General features: G+C 38.6%; 2 protein-coding genes across 10 annotated transcripts in view; one reads left to right on the top strand and one right to left on the bottom strand.

Moving 5' to 3' along the window:
* Positions 1-6,446, bottom strand: part of LOC311081633 (NACHT, LRR and PYD domains-containing protein 3-like) — a 172,653-nt gene extending 166,207 nt beyond the window's left edge. For 2 of the 3 annotated variants that reach the window (XM_084112219.1, XM_084112220.1), the window contains exons 1-3: positions 6,305-6,446; positions 6,167-6,221; positions 5,696-5,902 (exon numbers count right to left, since the gene is read on the bottom strand). The gene's annotated coding sequence lies outside the window, so the exon portion shown is untranslated. The other variant, XM_084112218.1, reaches the window with a different exon arrangement.
* Positions 6,447-7,081: 635 nt separating this feature from the next.
* LOC311081692 (uncharacterized protein) lies at positions 7,082-15,319 on the top strand. Of its 7 annotated transcripts, XM_084112318.1 has the most exons (7): positions 7,082-8,143; positions 8,230-8,427; positions 9,762-9,826; positions 10,408-10,476; positions 10,557-10,604; positions 10,700-10,819; positions 11,883-15,319. In XM_084112318.1, exons 3-7 carry the CDS (start codon positions 9,773-9,775, stop codon positions 12,225-12,227), a joined length of 636 nt encoding a protein of 211 aa, XP_083968444.1. In that variant the 5' UTR covers positions 7,082-8,143; positions 8,230-8,427; positions 9,762-9,772; the 3' UTR covers positions 12,228-15,319. The 7 variants fall into 7 exon arrangements, 2 of the variants coding, with proteins under 2 accessions (XP_083968444.1, XP_083968443.1); XM_084112317.1 differs by lacking the exons at positions 7,082-8,143; positions 8,230-8,427 and having other exon boundaries at positions 8,457-9,826; XR_014605968.1 differs by lacking the exons at positions 7,082-8,143; positions 8,230-8,427 and adding an exon at positions 9,970-10,066 and having other exon boundaries at positions 8,457-9,826; positions 10,408-10,819.
* The last annotated feature ends 2,068 nt before the right edge of the window (positions 15,320-17,387 follow it).

The raw sequence follows: 17,387 nt of genomic DNA, 5'->3' as shown, positions 1-17,387 counted from the left end.
GGGTTCTTGTGTTGTTATCATCTCCAACGTCACACTGCTGTGTAAGCAGTTTTCACAGTGTCTGGTTTGTGTTTCCCCGGGTGTCCACTAGAGGTCCTCTTCCCCCACGGTGTCATTCACATTAGAAACTGCATTACCCACAACCCTTGTCTGCACTCATCACTGTTCATTGCACCCAGCTGTTCCCCATCATGATTGTTAGTTTCTGTGTCTATAAATACTGTAGGATTATCCTTGAACAGTCCATTTCATATGAACCCAACACCACATTCCACAGTTCGGAACGATTCCCCAGTGAACCATTAGTAAGTCATAAAACACAGTCATGGTGCCGAGATGGCTAAAGGAGATGTCACCCCCCTTCCCCTTGTTGTGCGTGTCTAATCTCAAACCAGCGATGCCAGGACAGCAGGAAAAGATTCCTTTGTTCCCCAAACTCACGACCAAATGGCCAAGAAACCCTGTGGTGACCCCAATGCATAAATCCACAGCCTTATCAGGAAACGAAGGATGCTAAAGCATTCTTATGGCCCAGAATCACCACAAACCCTAAACCCCCCTTTCTGCAGTTGTAAATTCCAGAGACTTTTGTCTCCAAAACCAATAGACTGAAATTAACCCACTTGTGGTTTAATACAAACAACGGTCTCAAAATTGCTTCCAATAAGCTGAACTGATCACCAGTATTTACCTCAAATATATCTTAAGTATCATGTATATTTTATGTAACCTGTGGAGTTCTTTCTGTGTGTTTAACTTTCATTACAGCCTATTTGTAAGGTTTTCTACCTCAGTTATAGGAACTAATCACCAGAAGTTGCCTCATACATGTGTATTCTCTGTATTATGTATGCTTTATATTACTCAAGTTAATTTTGTGTGTTAAACACTTATCACAGCTAAATCCTTATTTACTCCCACCTCAACTATGGGAAGTATATGTATTTTGGTACCTAATTGATGGGTAAATGATTTCTAGAATTTTGATATAAAGTAGATGTGTGTAGGATGCACCATATTTAAACTATTAAGTTTGCTTATTAAAGCGTTTAAATAAACTCTCAGGAGTTTGGGCACACACGATCACGTGGACATTACGCTAATTACATGCAAGAACCGGAGAACGGGGCGTAGGTCCCGCCCAAGACAATATCTGATTGGCTGTCGCACTAGGAAGGACGGGTCAGATGGACACGCTTATAACCCAATGACAAGCAGCTATGCGTTGCTTTTTGCCTTGCTTTTTGCCTGCCTTGTGCCTCGCTTTTGCAGTGACTTTTGCTCTTGCTGACCTTTCCATCGTCCAGCGTGTATGCTTACATACTCTTCAAACCACCAAGAGCTCACTCAAAACTCATCAACTCTTCCGTAAGATCCTTCGTTGAACTTCGTCAAAGAAACCCCTCTCAGAGTCGCTCCAGACTCAGAGGAAACTCCGTTGCATAGCAACCCGCAATCCCGCGAACGAAGCGCCACCCGGCAAAGCCAACCAACCACTCACCATCGAGTGCTGTCCCTCAGAACGCATCATCGACCGACTGCCAGCCAATCAGCGCCGAAGAGATTCCCTCTCCAGCAACTTCACCACAGAAGGGAACACACGCGCTCAGGAGCATCTAAACGCAAGTACACAATATCTCCTAATTCTGGCTGAACTGGTGCAAATCTTATTAAGAAAATGAACTAAGATTAACCCTCTGGGGTCTGGGGTGTTTTTGGGGTCCTTGAGATGTTCTGACATGCCCTGACATTTGTGCTTTTTTCAGTTGCTTATAAACATATTAATGGCAAAGGTGTAAATTCACTCTATATAGCACAAACAGGACTTCCATAATATGTGAGCCACATGTATGTACATTAGGGGTGTAACGGTACGTGTATTCGTACCGGACCGTTTCGGTACAGGGCTTTCGGTTCGGTGCACGTGTGTACCGAATGACTGAATGCAATATTTTGTGTGCGGAACATAGGTACATTTTCGTGTTTCCACACGAACATATTAAGTGGCGGAAGCCTTCGCGTTCAGCGCAAATCCCGCCCTGCAGCTGATTCTAAAGTTTTACCAGTTTTACCCGTCGTCACTGTAACCTAAACCAATGAAATCGACTGCAGGGCGAAAAAAAGCTTTTCCGCTCCGCCTCCGTGTGCGCCGCCGCACTCTCCGTTCCGTGTGTGTGTGTCTGCGCGCTGCGCTCTCTGCTCAATGTTCGACTCCGTGTTTGCGCTGCGCGTTCTGCTCTGTCGTTAACGGCCCAAACAATCCAATCATGTACCGATCACGCACTGGAAAAGCAAAGTCCCCTCAAATAAGGTGAAATTTCTCAGTAGTAGACTTCTGTTTGCTGAGCTGGTATAGTCATGCTGGCAACAATGGTAAAATGACCTGCTCTGATCACATGCTCTGGTAATAATAGCTTTGTAGGAATATATTTTATTTTGATAATTAGTAAAAAAATGGGAAAAAAAATCTTAAATTGATTGTTGATTGATTATTGAAAAAGAATAATACATTGATATATATGTTTAATATTATTTTAATATAGGGCTATTTTCTGTTCCTTTTTTTCCCCAGTGTTTCATTTAATTAGGTGATTCTAAGTTTAATTATTGATGATTACAAGCTTGGAGGAATTGCAATTAATTACAGCAAATTGTGCAATTAAAGTTCATTTTTTTCCCAGTCTTAATTTTTAAATATGAGCAGGCCTACAAGCTGGGATTGGTAATGCTGCACTGTAATCATAGTTATTTATTTATATTTTTCATTAAATTTATTATGTGATATTGGTTTGAGACTGAGAGTATTTTATTAAGTGGAGAACTTTGCAGCAGTATTTTATTTCTTATTCTTTTTTTTATTTTATATATATTTTATTATATTTTATTAAAAAGTGTTTAAAAAAGTGTAAACAAATTGTTAAAAAAAGTTTATAGTAATAAACAACCTGCAGTTTAATGTTTGCATTTCTTTTCCTTACTGTACCGAAAATAAACCGAACCGTGACTTTAAAACCGAGGTACGTACCGAACCGTGATTTTTGCGTACCGTTACACCCCTAATGTACATGTTTTCATTTTTGAGAGAATAATGTTTATGCATGGTTATCGAAAAAACTAAAAATTAAAGTTTCTGAAATAAGGCCACAAAACACATACTAAATATGTGGCAATAAGACTTTTGACTAATGGATTTCATCGCCTAGTGTTTTTTCTTCAAAATTATATGAAAATCATCCTGCCTAATCATTCACAAAAAAACGATACATTGATTTTAGTTTTGTGAAACACTTTTAGTTTGGAAAGCCAATATGCGGATGGGGCGTAAACGCTCCAACAGCATCATGCATATTTAGTAGTTCACACCTGGTGAGACTACGTCCCTGCATACTTAATGAGCCATTCATTCAGGTGTGTCACCTATAGCTAACTTAAATATACAAGCTTCATAAAAATGATCATTCTAGGAGAAAATTTCAGATGGCATTTAGAGGCTTTTGCATCTGAACTCTTCATATATACACACACACATATATATATGCAAGCACATACATACTTTATAATCTTTTCAAAACTAGTCAACGTCTTTCAAAACTAAAGTATACATTTTATCATACGTATTTCAAAGTAAAGGATTCATTAGTTAGTTGATGACTTTATTTTTGACAAAACACATACAGTATATATTAATAATAATAATAAGTTTAATTCCTGAGATGATATTCCTCATCTCAGTATAGCAATAGTTTGCTAAAAGCTGTTCATTCAATACAGCAGTATTTGAAAATCGATCATATTTTGTAAAATTACATTTATATTTGCATTTATGTCAAAACCTAGACACTTTTAAACATCAAAAGGAAATTTATTAATATGTATTCGTGTCAAAATGACAAATAAACAGATTTTCCTATTCAATTTTGCATGGAAACGCTTCCAAGACGCTTGCGTGTCGCGTGAAAAATAGGCGTCGGTTCTATTTCTAGAATGCACGCGTTTTCCACGCGGCTCGTGCCGCGCCTGAGACGCGCGTCTCTCACACAGGCAGTATGCAAACTCTAAACTGTTAACATGGATGGGAGCCGAAATAAAAACGGACACGCCACGCATCCAGTGTTTCACCGGCCTTATCCAGCGGATGTGGGCGTTTCACAGGTTTGTATGGATCGCCTCACATTTGCGTTTGAATAGCGCGGTCTCCGTAGGCGGAGTCACATTAAAACTTAATTAGCTGAGATGAGAACGACTGACATCTCTCTATTTACATACATATTATATAAACTGTGAATATTTGTTTTTTATAAAAATTATTTCATTTAAAAGAAGAGAATTCAAGCTTCATGCCTGTGTGACTGTATGCCTGTTTGACTGAGTATTCGCTGAGTTACAGTTCATTTTCGGACGCGTTTCAGAATTGACTTCACTGACGGAGAGTAGGCAGAACTCGCATCATGTTTATTTTTCTTTATTTGGCGAAAAGCACAACACTTTGTTTTTATTATGAGCATACACAAAAAAAATACACACTAAACAGGATCGATTGATGTATAACACAAGCATATAAGATAAAAATTAAATTTTTTTTTTTTTTTTTTTTTTGCACTCATACGGAAAAAAACGAGCCTATCGCGCCGGCGCGATAGCCGACCTCAGGGAGTTAAAGTGCTAGTAGATTGATTCTCTCAGGTTGCGGTCAAGAAATACTGTCTAACGCTAGACATTTGGGACTCCATTCACCCTCCGTTAATAACATCACTCTCTGTCACTATTTGAATGAATGTTTGTGTGTTTTCGTGTTAGTTTAGTTTGTGTGTATTAGAGTAGTTCAATAAAGTCTTGGTTGATTTTACATAGAAGCGTCTTGTGCTGTGTGCTTACAAGTTACTGCCTTAAACTGTAGATTTTGCTACCTTGCTCATATTAATCAGTTATCATAACTTTATGATATTATTACCGTAGGCCACGGGATAATATTCTGTCCAGAATTGATAAAATACCCTAATCTCAACTTATCGGTGGACGAATAGTTGATAAAGTGTTAAATATTAATTCTGAATAATTTGCATAATAATTCGCATAATAATTCGGTTCTTATTCCCTGTAATTCAATCCCCTTTGAGTTATATTGATCTTAATTCCCTTATTAATCTTACAATACCCTGCCTGTTTAGTGTTTGTTATGGAGTCCATGTTATGGTCCACACTTCTGAGGTCTGGTTTCTAGCCTGTTTCTTGTTTTGTTTATTTGTGTTTGGATTGATTATATGGACTTTGACCCCTGCCTGGATGACAATGATATTGGATTAGCCTTAATAAATAATTACATACTGCTATTGGATCTACTTTTCCTGTTTTCCCGTGTGTGTCTGTAACCCTACGGTGGTAGTTCTGCTTATAGGCAGGCTAAGAATCTATTGTAGGAGTTATCTAAATCTAGATTCGATGAGGAGGCTGGTTATGTACTAATCATATGGTCAAAGGACTCATAGATTCCACTCCAAAGGAAGCACAGGACAATAGAATAAAGTTTAAATGTAGTTCTTATTCAAATTATTTTTCTTATTTTCTTATTCAAAATTCAATATTTAGTTCAGTTCACACAGCATTAATACCATTGATGTTAACAAATAGGCCACAAATTTTGAGATCTCATGAAACAAAACAAAAGGGAAAATCTTTCAAAGAAAAAAACTGTTACCCTTGAGTGCACTCAAATATTTTAACTGTCCAACCACCCCTTCAATACTTAGCGTCCATATCAAACCACCCAATGGAACCGTTGCAGCGCTGTTAGTTGAGGCAGTGGACCAGGGAACCAGGCACCAGGGCGAACAGAGAGGAATCTAACTTCAGTGGAAAGAACACCAGGGATCCAAGACCAGAAGAAGCCTAAAAAAAAAACAGTCTACACAAAAATGTGCAGAAAATTAACTAATGTTCAACTAAATGTCATTTTTCCATCTTTTCATCATTTAAAAGTCCATATGTTCAATAATACAACTTAAAATTAAAATCAATAAAATGGAATTGGACAAACAAAAGTACAGTATAGAATAATAACTCAAAATTGACTGAGGACTCAAAACAAAACTATTTCCTTTCAAAATGCATTTTTCATTGTACCAAAATATACAACAGATGTACAACTAGAATATACAACGAAATGTACCTGTGTGGTAACATCCACTGCTTTTGTAGATAGCCAGACTGTTTTTTTTAATCCACTGTAACGTTGAAATGTAAACTTTTAGTCATTTCACCATTTTAGCTTCAAGCTAATCAACACAAAAGGATAGTTTTCACTCACCGAGATAACTTTGTTTTACAACAGGTGTCATCTAAATTTCAATGTAGTTCAACCTAGGGGATATATTTCGCTTTCTAAATAAATTTCAATCCTAATATTTACTTCTGCTCTGGCTCCCGTTTTTCCAGGCTTTTTTAAGGCAAGGCGAATGGCAGAAAACAGCAGAAGAAGAACGTTTCATTGTGCACTGCCACCTAGTGGCGAACTAGATATTGCACTTTACTCTAGTTTTAAGTGTTTGCATTAAAGGTCATTTCAGGACTTTATTGGGGCAAAATTGACAGGGTTACATGTCCATGACAGCAGTTAGTATTAAATTGGTTGCTTAAATTTGTCTAAAGCTCATTCCAGAATATAGTCGTGTAGGTGTGCTACAAAAGTTTTGTCTTGAATTGGAGTTGTATTTCAAGGAAATGTTGCACTTCTGAGACCCCAGTTAATTAATAACACTTAAGGACATTTACATGTGATCTTTCACTTGAAAATGTATCAAATGATGTCTGTTTACAGTTTTTCTCCTAAATGTTTAGTAATGGCAAATTTCCATCAACATTATTCTCTGTATGGTTGGTTTAACAATGTCTAAAATTTACTTGATTGTGTGATCATATTTCTTTCTGTCAAAAGTACTCCAGATACTCTGAGGTGCAACACATGGTCAATGAGGATTACCCTGATGTTAACACAACAAATCACATTCAATTGCTGGCAAGGTAAGACCAATGTCTGTTAAACTTTTTTTCAGTGATGAATTTGTTTGCGATGGCCTCTAATAGAGTTTTGGATGTAGTTAAAAGGCTGATTAGTGACCTCTGTGTTACTTCAGTGTGCAATTTCTCTTTACTTACATTCACAATCCCAACCATCCAAAAGTCCAAATAACAAACGACATGGGAACAACTGATTTATTTATTTCTCAGTTTTTATTATCTGTTGTCTATGTTTTCCATACATTTTTAGCGGAAGTGGTAAAAGTCGTCAAGGTTCCAAAGAATCTGACGGAAGCAGGCTTTCAGGAATTCTTGAGGGCAATTTATCCACAACTTGAAAGCATAAACGTTGACCTTTGCAAAGTGAATAGACATCGGGTTGTGGCCCCCCTGACTCAATGCACTCCCCAAGCCGTTAGGTCAAGTGGAGTGTTGGGGCGCTCCGCACTGTACATTCGTCCAGAGGTGAGGTACAGGTAGTTTCCAGAGTTAAAATGTTATCTGTAAGTGTCTTATTGTAATTTAAATGTTTTCATATTTCGTAGCATGACATTAACACAGATGGTGACAGTGACATCGCAGAGGTGATTTCTTTGGTAAGATTCTGAACAAAAGGTACAAGGTATTTAATTTGTATTAAGTACAGTTTATCTATTGCAAACCAAAAAAGTTTTTCGAAAGACTATCATATGGACTGGATAAGCTATAATGCACTCAGAAAATAGTCACAATGTACAGCAACTTACCTACTAATATAGTAATGTATCCCATGTTATGCAGCACTGATTTTGACATCTCCTAATATTACTGTTAATTTTTCTATTCTTGACCTTTTTTTATATATACATAATGTTGGCTATAATAACTGTTGACTTTGGTTATGAGTGATCTTCAGATGTCTTGATAACCTTGACTTGTAGGATTTTTATAAAATGTAGTTTTATCTTTTCAGTTGTTTAAAAGACTTTCAAAATGCTGTTCATAGTTCCAATAATATTTTTTTTTTTTTTTACATTTAATTACCCCTTAGCAGATTCTGACTCATGAAATGGTTGAACTTGTGTTTATTCTCTACTACTTAAAGGAGCGTTTGGAAGACCAGGCTGAAGAACCGCAAGAAGAGTATCATGTAAGGATTTTTTTTTAACCAGCTTACAGAATTGCGATGAACTACATTCAGATGATGAAATCTTAAATTTTGTTTTGGTTTGTTAGGATGAAGGCAGCGACTCAGGCCAAAGCCTGGACCAAGATGATGTAGGCAAAACCTGTTTCTAGATTTATCGTGTGCTTGCATCATACAATATTCTGTCATTTACCAGCAAATTGTGTATTGTGCTGGTATTTTGAAGGATGTACAGGTGGCTGATACATCAGACTCCCTGGAGGTGGCCGATACATCAGACTCCCTGGGGCCTTGTACAATTGAGAGGGATGTACGTTTATCAGCATGGGATATAGAGTTACTATACAATTCATTTAAAGGGGTCGTATAATGGTACATGCACTTTTACAAGTTGATTGTACTGAAATGTGTGTTGACAGTGCCTATACACAACCATCATAAAATGATAAAAATCCATCCAGTGTTTTTTTTTTAAATCTCCTTATATGTTTGACACTCTCTGAAATCAAGCCTTTCGATTTTGTGACGTCACAAAATCGACGCCCCTCCCACGATTGTGATTGACAGCACTGTGTTTCAACACAGACCCGCCCTCGCTCGTGAGCGAGCTGTCTGTCATCATAGACGCCATTCTTCTCCAGCATATCAATGCACTAAGCAATTGTATTGATGGAATATTCCCAATGCATTGACACGGGTTCCCTCGCAGGGATTCCCCACGATCAACTCATTTCACACCAGACTGCTTTACAAACGAGGGCCAGTAAAGCTGGTTTTGCTAAGAAGCTGTTCCTGAAAGTAGGATCCGTACCAACTATTCGTGTTCCTGCTGCACCTCCAGAAGAACTGAAGTGAGTGTAACGTTTTATTAACCTTTATATTAATATTTATATTAATCTTTGCATATTGCTTGCTGCACGCTTCACGATGAATGCGGCTGTTTACACTCAAGGGTACATTACGCCATGTTTTCTATATACGAGGATCTCAAGATAATTCATAATCCCACGTTTATAATGAACAATGCGTTATGGTTATTGTGTTAGAAACGGTGTACGCACAGAACAGAGGGGCGGGGTGAGCAAAGCTCATTATCATTTAAAGACACATGCACTTAAACGGCGTGCTGAAAACAGAGCTGTTTTTTACCAGGTAAAATTTGTGTTTTCTTACAATACTAATGAGAATTTTTAATTATATTATATTACAAACTTTTAATTTAGACCCTAAAGAATCATATTAGCTTGTACAAAAATGGCATTATATGACCCCTTTAATAAAAACATATTATATATGGAAATTACTTAGTATCAAAAACACTTTTACTTTGAAAATTATGGCCAATAGAATTTACAGAACCTATTTGTACTACTGTAGAAGTTTGGTTCCATTCTGGGCATTATTAGTGGGGTAATTTACGAGATACAGATTTGGAGCCAATAACACCTGTACTAAGCCATCCGGCTGATATTTCTAAATATTAAACATGTTCAAACAAGGGAAAAAAGGCTTCTGGTGGGTGTTTGGCTCGAGGTCATGGTGCAAAGGACCCTAGATTGATTTTACTCTGAACCATCCCTTTAAAATTCACTGTAAGATTTCATAATGATGATGTCTCTGCAGACAAGCAACATGCCACTAAATCCAGCAATCACAGATGGACCTAAAACAACAAATGGTTTAGAGGTAATGTAAAAGTTATTTCAGTTTCTCACAGGGCTGACTAAAGTTTTTTTTTTTTTTTTTTTTCTTACTTTTGGTTGTTCATTTAAGCAATTAGCCGACTAATTGCATTTTTATATTCATTTAATTACTTTTAATAAATATAGGCAAACTTTTGGATTTACTGCCCGACATACTGTGATTACCACAAGGACCCAATGTTAACCATCTGTTCCTATACGGACTGTGTGACTTTGCTACAAGGTCTATTTTTTTTTTCTGCGTCTAACTGACTAACAAAATGTTGTTCGACTAAGCCGTTTCTAGTTGACTAACAAATAGTCAACTATTAGGGGGCAGCCCTAGTTGCTCAGATGAATCTGAAAATAATAACATGACCACCAACCATTTATTGCTATGGAAATTTTACTGTCCATTTACAAAAGCAATCCTCTTAACCACAGTTTTAAAGTATTGTAACAATGCACAAATTCAAATACAAGGCAATTTAAGTTAATTGACATTACTACGGAAAATATTATGACTGAACTATTACTACGGAAAATATTATGACTGAACTATACTGTATAAATATATCTTCACAGGAGTGGCGAGCTATAAGAAGACAACAAGACCTAGAGTATGAGCAATCATTGAGAGCTGATCAGGAGAAGGTAGGCTATGTCTTTTAATATTTGCAACTATTTGCATGTGTAAAATATTTATGGATCCTGATAGTTTTCCCTATTGGCAGGATCAGAGGAGACAAGAAATGTCACAATATGAAGAAAGGCGCTTAAAGGTGCTTTCAGCTTACCTATACTCAGGAAGGCGTTCCTTTTAAAAATCGCATGCACATTCCAACAGTTTTATCCAAATAACTTTTATGTCTCTCAGATAATAGAGGAAAGACTTATGAGGAGAACTGAAGAACCAGCTGAAGGCATACCACTGAAATTTACTTTCCCGGATGGCACAATAAAAATTAGACGGTTCCAAGTATCCGATGAAATGCAGGTAAAGCTGTTAAATAATCAAGATAATGTTATGTTGAGTCTATCAAATATTTCTACAGTGTTGTTGGCAGGTCAGCTACAGCAAATTTTGATGCTCTCGGCAGTGGTGGTGTGAACGGACAGTTAGCCTGCTCTCATGGATCCAATATAGTGCTACACGTGTTTTTTATTTTTTATCCTTTTTCGTTCAGACATTTTTGCCAAGACTGGCATTTTGACATACTTTTGTTTTTTCAGGTCCTGTTTGACTTTGTGGGAACACATTCCTCAGCCACTGAGTATTTTTATATTAAGGAAGCTACTTCAGCAGTATCAATAATCAACACAATTTCTGGAACTCTTCTGGATCATTACCTGATTTCCCCATTGAACATCCATGTTCGATGGATGGACATGGAGGATGTACAGGTAAGTAAATTCTTATTGGCAATAACCCTAACCATAGGTCTTAAAGTGACCGCAGTCTTTAAACCTGCTTCTGTCTATTGTTCGTTATCTGTGTTATTAATGATAATCAAACAACAAATGGGAACTTTTTATTAAGGATTCATTTATATTTAATTTAAACAGTTAAGACTGCACAAATATTTTTAATTTGATTATTCAATTTCTGTGGTATTTCTTATCTGAATACTACTTTTAGACCTACCTGAAAAATATACTGCATTGTTTAATCTTTATTCTATTGAATTAAACCATGCAGTATATTTTGTATTTATTTAAGCTTCTGCTTGTAATTTGCTTATTCATTCTTTGTTTTATTACTGATTATTGCAACAAAATGACCTCATAAAAAGCAGGACGTTTCTGGTTTTCATTCTTTTTTGTCTTCAGCTGATCACATGACTGATAACAATTTTTAGGAATTTTACTTTAGTTAGGGATATCGTTGCAAAGTAACAAAACATTTAAAATGTAGATTTATACGTTGTTCAGACTTATAAACTGCCTTTTTTCCAGGTAAAAAGTTTTCAGTGTGTGCAACACATACTGTGTTTTCAAGGGAATTCACAGAAAGTTGCCATCCTTCATAAATACTAATGGAATATTTTATTTTATTTCAGGCCATTTGTGTGCAGCAAAATCCAGTTTTAACAACTTCAGACAAACTTGAGGCTAGTGAGGTCATCCAAGTGGACCATGAAGTAATGGATTCTGGTTCTCAAGAATTAATAATCTCCAACCACAGTGAGGTCTTCCAAAGGGACTTGGAAATAATGGATCCTGGACCAGAAATATACACCAACTACATTGACATAATGCCAGACAATGACATAGATGAGCCAGATGACCAAGAACTTCAAGCTGGTTCTGAAATCATGCAAGTGGCTTCCATTGTGAAGTTGTTGCTTTGTTTAATTTTACTTATACATAGAGTCCGCGGGGTCTTAAAAAGTATTAACAGTTGATAAATCAATTTAGAGTATTTAGGCCCTTAAAAAGTTTTAAAATGTCGAAACATTACGAAAATAAAGTAGTAATAACATGATTATTTCGAGAATTGAGGTCTTCGCTGAGCGTTGCTGCAGTTCTCCCAAACAGTCTGACTAAGGGAACATTCTCTTACAATTTATATACATTTAGGGGCAGGAACCAAAACTTGTGATGAGACAGGTTTAGGAACGATTCCGGTTACTTAACTGTAACCTTGTTCCCTGAGAAAGCGGAACGAGATGCTGCGCTGCTCAGCACATTGGGAACGTCTTTAATCGTGACCAGCTGTGAATATTGTGTGTAACACGTCGATAGAATTGACCCGGAGGTAATATAGCTATAAATAGATGAGCCACAGGTGCATCGTCAGGATATTTTGTCTGAAGAGCAGTCCTGGGACATCTTCAGCACGGCAAAGTAGCGCAGCATCTCGTTCCGCTTTCTCAGGGAACAAGGTTACAGTTAAGTAACCGGAATCGTTCCCTTTCGAAAGCTACAATCGATGCTGCGCTGCTCAGCGCATTGGGAACGAGAATACCCACGACGCCGTGCTTGAAAATGTCTGGACCCCCACGGTTGTGCAGGTGTGCTCACAAGAACGCAAGAAGGCCTCAGACATTAGCTTGTGACGCTGACTCAAGGACATGAGAGCCCGGAGTGGCATGAACATCCAAACTATAAAATCTTATGAATGTGTGCGGAGAGGACCAACCTGCCGCATCACAAACCTGTTGTAGGGGGGCACCCCTTGCCAAAGCACTAGAGGAGGCGACCCCCCTGGTGGAGTGAGCCCTAAGACCTTTAGGCGAAGCTTGACCGCGCGCCTCATAAGTAAGAGCAATAGCATCCCTGACCCAATGAGACATGGTCTGCTTGGTGGCAGCTGCTCCTCTGTTACTACCACCATAACAGACAAACAGTTGCTCTGACTTACGCCACTGGCTAGTGCGGTGGATGTAAGCCTGAAGAGCACGGACTGGACACAGTCTATGAGATTTCTCCTGCTCCAGCGTTGTGAACGGTGGAGGACAGGAGGCCTCTAGAATGACCGGATGTACAGCCGAAAATGGAACCTTAGGCAGGTGATGAGGATGCAAAATCACTTTCACCATTCCTGGGGCAAAGTCTAAGCAGGATGGAGAGATAGACAGAGCCTGCATATCCCCAATTCTCTTCAAGGAAGTTATTGCCATGAGAAAAAAACATTTTTAGAGTCAGAAGTTTATCAGACGCTGATTCTATAGGTTCAAAGGGGGTTTTCAACCAGACCCTCGAGAACTATAGCGAAGTCCCATGAAGGGATCTTGGTTTTTAAGGGAGGCCTCAGTCGCCTGGCCCCACGAAGGAAGCGAGAGAGCAGAGGGTGTCTCCCGAGTGGCGCCCCGTCAACCAAGGCGTGGCAAGCCGAAAGAGCGGCCACATAAACCTTAAGAGTGGCAGGGCATGTGCCTGTTGATAATTTCTCTTGCATGAAGTCCAGAACTGTAGCAACCTGGCAGTTGACTGGATCTACATTGTGTACAACACACCTTTCAAATACACATCTTTCAAAAACACCCCATTTACTGGCATAACTTTGTCTAGTGGAGGAAGCCCTAGCACTTAGAATGGTCTCAATAACGGCAGGCGAAAGCCCAGTGTCCCTCAGTTGGTTCCCATCAGGGGCCAAACGTGAAGATTCCACAGGTCGGGCCTGGGATGGAATATCATGCCCTCCGCCTGAGACAGAAGGTCCCTCCTCTCCGGAATCGCCCACGGCGAGCCGTCGAGGAGAGATATTATCTCCGAGAACCACACTCTGTTTGGCCAACGTGGCGCTATCAGCAAGAGGCAAGACCCTTGTTAGCGAACTCTGGCTAAAACTCCCGGGAGCAGAGAAACTGGAGGAAACGCATACAGGCGCATCTTGGGCCATGTGTGCGCCATCGCATCCAGACCCAGTGGGAGAGAAGTAGAGGGGACATTGCGCTGTCTGTTGTGAGGCGAAGAGGTCCCCCTCCGCTTTGTAAAATTTGGTCCAAATCTGTTTCACTACTTCCGGGTGGAGTTTCCATTCCCCCGTCGGTAGTGTCTGCCTGGACAGTAAATCTGCTCCCACATTCAAATGCCCTGGGATGTATACTGCCCTGAGTGACAGAAACTTGTCCTGGGCCCAGAGAAAAATCTGCCTCGCTATTCTGTTCAGATTGCGTGAGCGCAGACCTCCCTGGTGATTTATATAAGAGACTGCTGCTGTGTTGTCCACCCGCACTAGGACATGACAGCCCCTCAATTGATGGAGAAAATACTTCAGAGCCAGAAATACGGCCATCAGCTCGAGGCAATTGATGTGCCAATTTAGCTGATGACCCTCCCATTACCCTTGAGCTGGACGGCCATCTAAGACCGCTCCCCAGCCCATCAGGGAGGCGTCCGTCGTTAGCAGTCTGCGACAACACGGCGCCCCTAGAGTGGGACCCAAGGCGAGGAACCAGGGTCTGAGCCACAGAAATAGTGTACGAAGCCCGTGGCGCGTCACTTTTATTTGCCTTTGAGGATTGGCTCTTGGATGAAATCCCCTGGCTTTTAGCCACAACTGAAATGGTCTCATGTGCAACAGCCCCAGAGGAATCACCGTGGATGCTGACGCCATGAAACCTAGGCTAACATGTGCATGCCTATTAGTAACCCATTTTTAAAAATGTGAAAATGTTTGCTTTTCTAACAGTGTTGATGTTTTCAGACTGTTGCAGTAATGAGATTTTTTAGGACTAATTTTGGAAATGATGTTCAAAAAGGTCTTAAATTGTAAGTAAATGTTTTTAAAGTAATGTTCACAAATTCTCCAGACTTTGTTTCTAATGTCTGAAAAAAAAAAAAAAAAAAACATTTGTACATTTTTAAAAGCAAGCTTTGGTGAGAATCACCCACTCAGAGCATAAAGTGCAGTATCATACTAGTATTTCATTCAGGACACAGTCGTACGACCACAATCCACCGTGAGCGGTTCAAACAGTTGAACAACATGTAGTGTGTGTGTAACTGGGATTCAGCCCTAGTACTGGTCTGATCAAGTGCTTCAGTGTGTAGTTCATGTTTGCAGTGTCAGTGTGAACGGATGAAATGAAACGAGGTCTTGCCAGTAGAAGTTCCAGTTAGGGCTGCACGATTATGACAAAAATCATAATTGTCGATTATTCCCTTGAAATTGTAATTGCGATTATTAATTACGATTATCATAATTTACATTGAATATATATATATATATATATATATATATATATATATATATATATATATATATATATATATATATATATATAGACATATATATATAATGTATATATAGACATATTATTATACATGTTTACTTAAAAATTGTGAACACACACACTGTCCCCCTTTACTTAACATACACATAAATTGTAAGAATATGACTAATAGTAAAGACTACTAATAAATAAACATTAGGCCTATGCTAAAGCTATTAAATAGCAGTCCTAAACTAGCTTTTGTTAATACAATGTTGGTATGAGCCACCACAGTCATTTAAAAATATAAAAAAATAACACAAAGTGAAAATAAAGTGGCATTTTGGGTTAATATTGAAATGACAGTTACCATGGTGAATAGGCCTACACAATATTAACAAGAACTGTTAATGAAACATGGAAACTGCTCCTGGCGAATAGAATGAAAATCATCCCTGCATGCAAATCCTTCTCAGCTAACACACGACGTACCAGTAACGTGATTTATTGGTATTTTACTTTTATTTCGTGACTTACTAATTTACAACGTAACAACGTTGCATGCTCGTAGTTTCCTTTGCACTTAAACACAGCGCGTGCCGCCGCATTTGCGCGTGCAATTGAAGAGTGTGCGCTACGAGCACAGTAGCCTATAACGGCTGACAGGACAGGAACGTCCGTTTTTCTGAGGTGAAAGACTTTATTTCAGCGTACATATACGTCACTGCCTGGTAGTTCCTATTGTGCCGGGTTTTCTGAAGTAGTTGTGATTCGCCTCTCATAACATGCTCTAAATGCACGCAGAGTGGATTTTTTTTTTTTTTTTTTTTTTTTGTAATCGCGGCTTTGAACGATTACGTAATCGTGGGATCCATAATCGTAATCGCGATTAGAAATTCGATTAATTGTGCAGCCCTAGTTCCAGTCGTCGCTGTCCGTCACCTGGATCCATCCTCTCTTCTCAAAGTTATTGATCAGCACCGATTTCTCGATGTCCGTCACCCACTTCACCTTCCCAGCCATCGCACACACACTCCTGAGAAACACACGTCACTTCCGTCTCAGAGACACCGAACCCCGACAGCTCAAAACACTCATGAGAGAGGAGCAGCTCAATCACTGTGAGGTTATTAATGGTGTTCGACTGAAGAAGAAATGTAAATAATACTTTGCTTTACAATAAGATCCCATTAGATAACATCACTTTTGTAACTAAAAATACAACTGTTAGGTTCGTGTCAGCTCAGGTCCAATAATGAATAAATAATGTTAACAGATGCAATTGTTGATTTAAAATGTATTATTAAATGTTAAACATAACATGCACTAAGATTAATAAATGCTGTAGAACAGTGGTTCCCAAACCTGTCCTGAAGGCCCCCCAACACTGCACGTTTTCTTTGTCTCCCTACTCAAACACACCTGATTCAACTCATCAGCTCATTATCACATGGGTTAATTGAGCTGATGAGTTGAATCAGGTGTGTTTGATTAGGGAGACAAAGAAAACGTGCAGTGTTGGGGGGCCTTCAGGACAGGTTTGGGAACCACTGCTGTAGAAGAACTGTTCATTTTTAGTTCATGTTATATAATAACTAATGTTATTCACTAATGAAACCTTATTGTAAAGTGTTACCAATATTACAAATACTTTGATAAGTTATTCATGTATTATTTGTAATTGTAAAATTATTAAGTCATTACAATTATTTCAATAATTACACTTTCTTTGTCACTAAAGCACGTCTTTGATAATGTAGTCGATGTTCATGATTGTTTAGAGAAAGATTTCTGTGTCAAAGTGCTGAAACAGATTGTTATTGAACACTGATGATAAACTACAGGCGCTGCTCGTGCGCTTCATTATAAACTGACAGACTACGGATCATATCTTCAATAAAACAC

The sequence above is a fragment of the Abramis brama genome (genome assembly GCF_963993115.1).
Source record: "Abramis brama genome assembly, chromosome: 4".
Classification (NCBI taxonomy): Eukaryota; Metazoa; Chordata; class Actinopteri; order Cypriniformes; family Leuciscidae; genus Abramis; species Abramis brama.
This window is presented reverse-complemented; position numbering and strand designations above follow the sequence as displayed.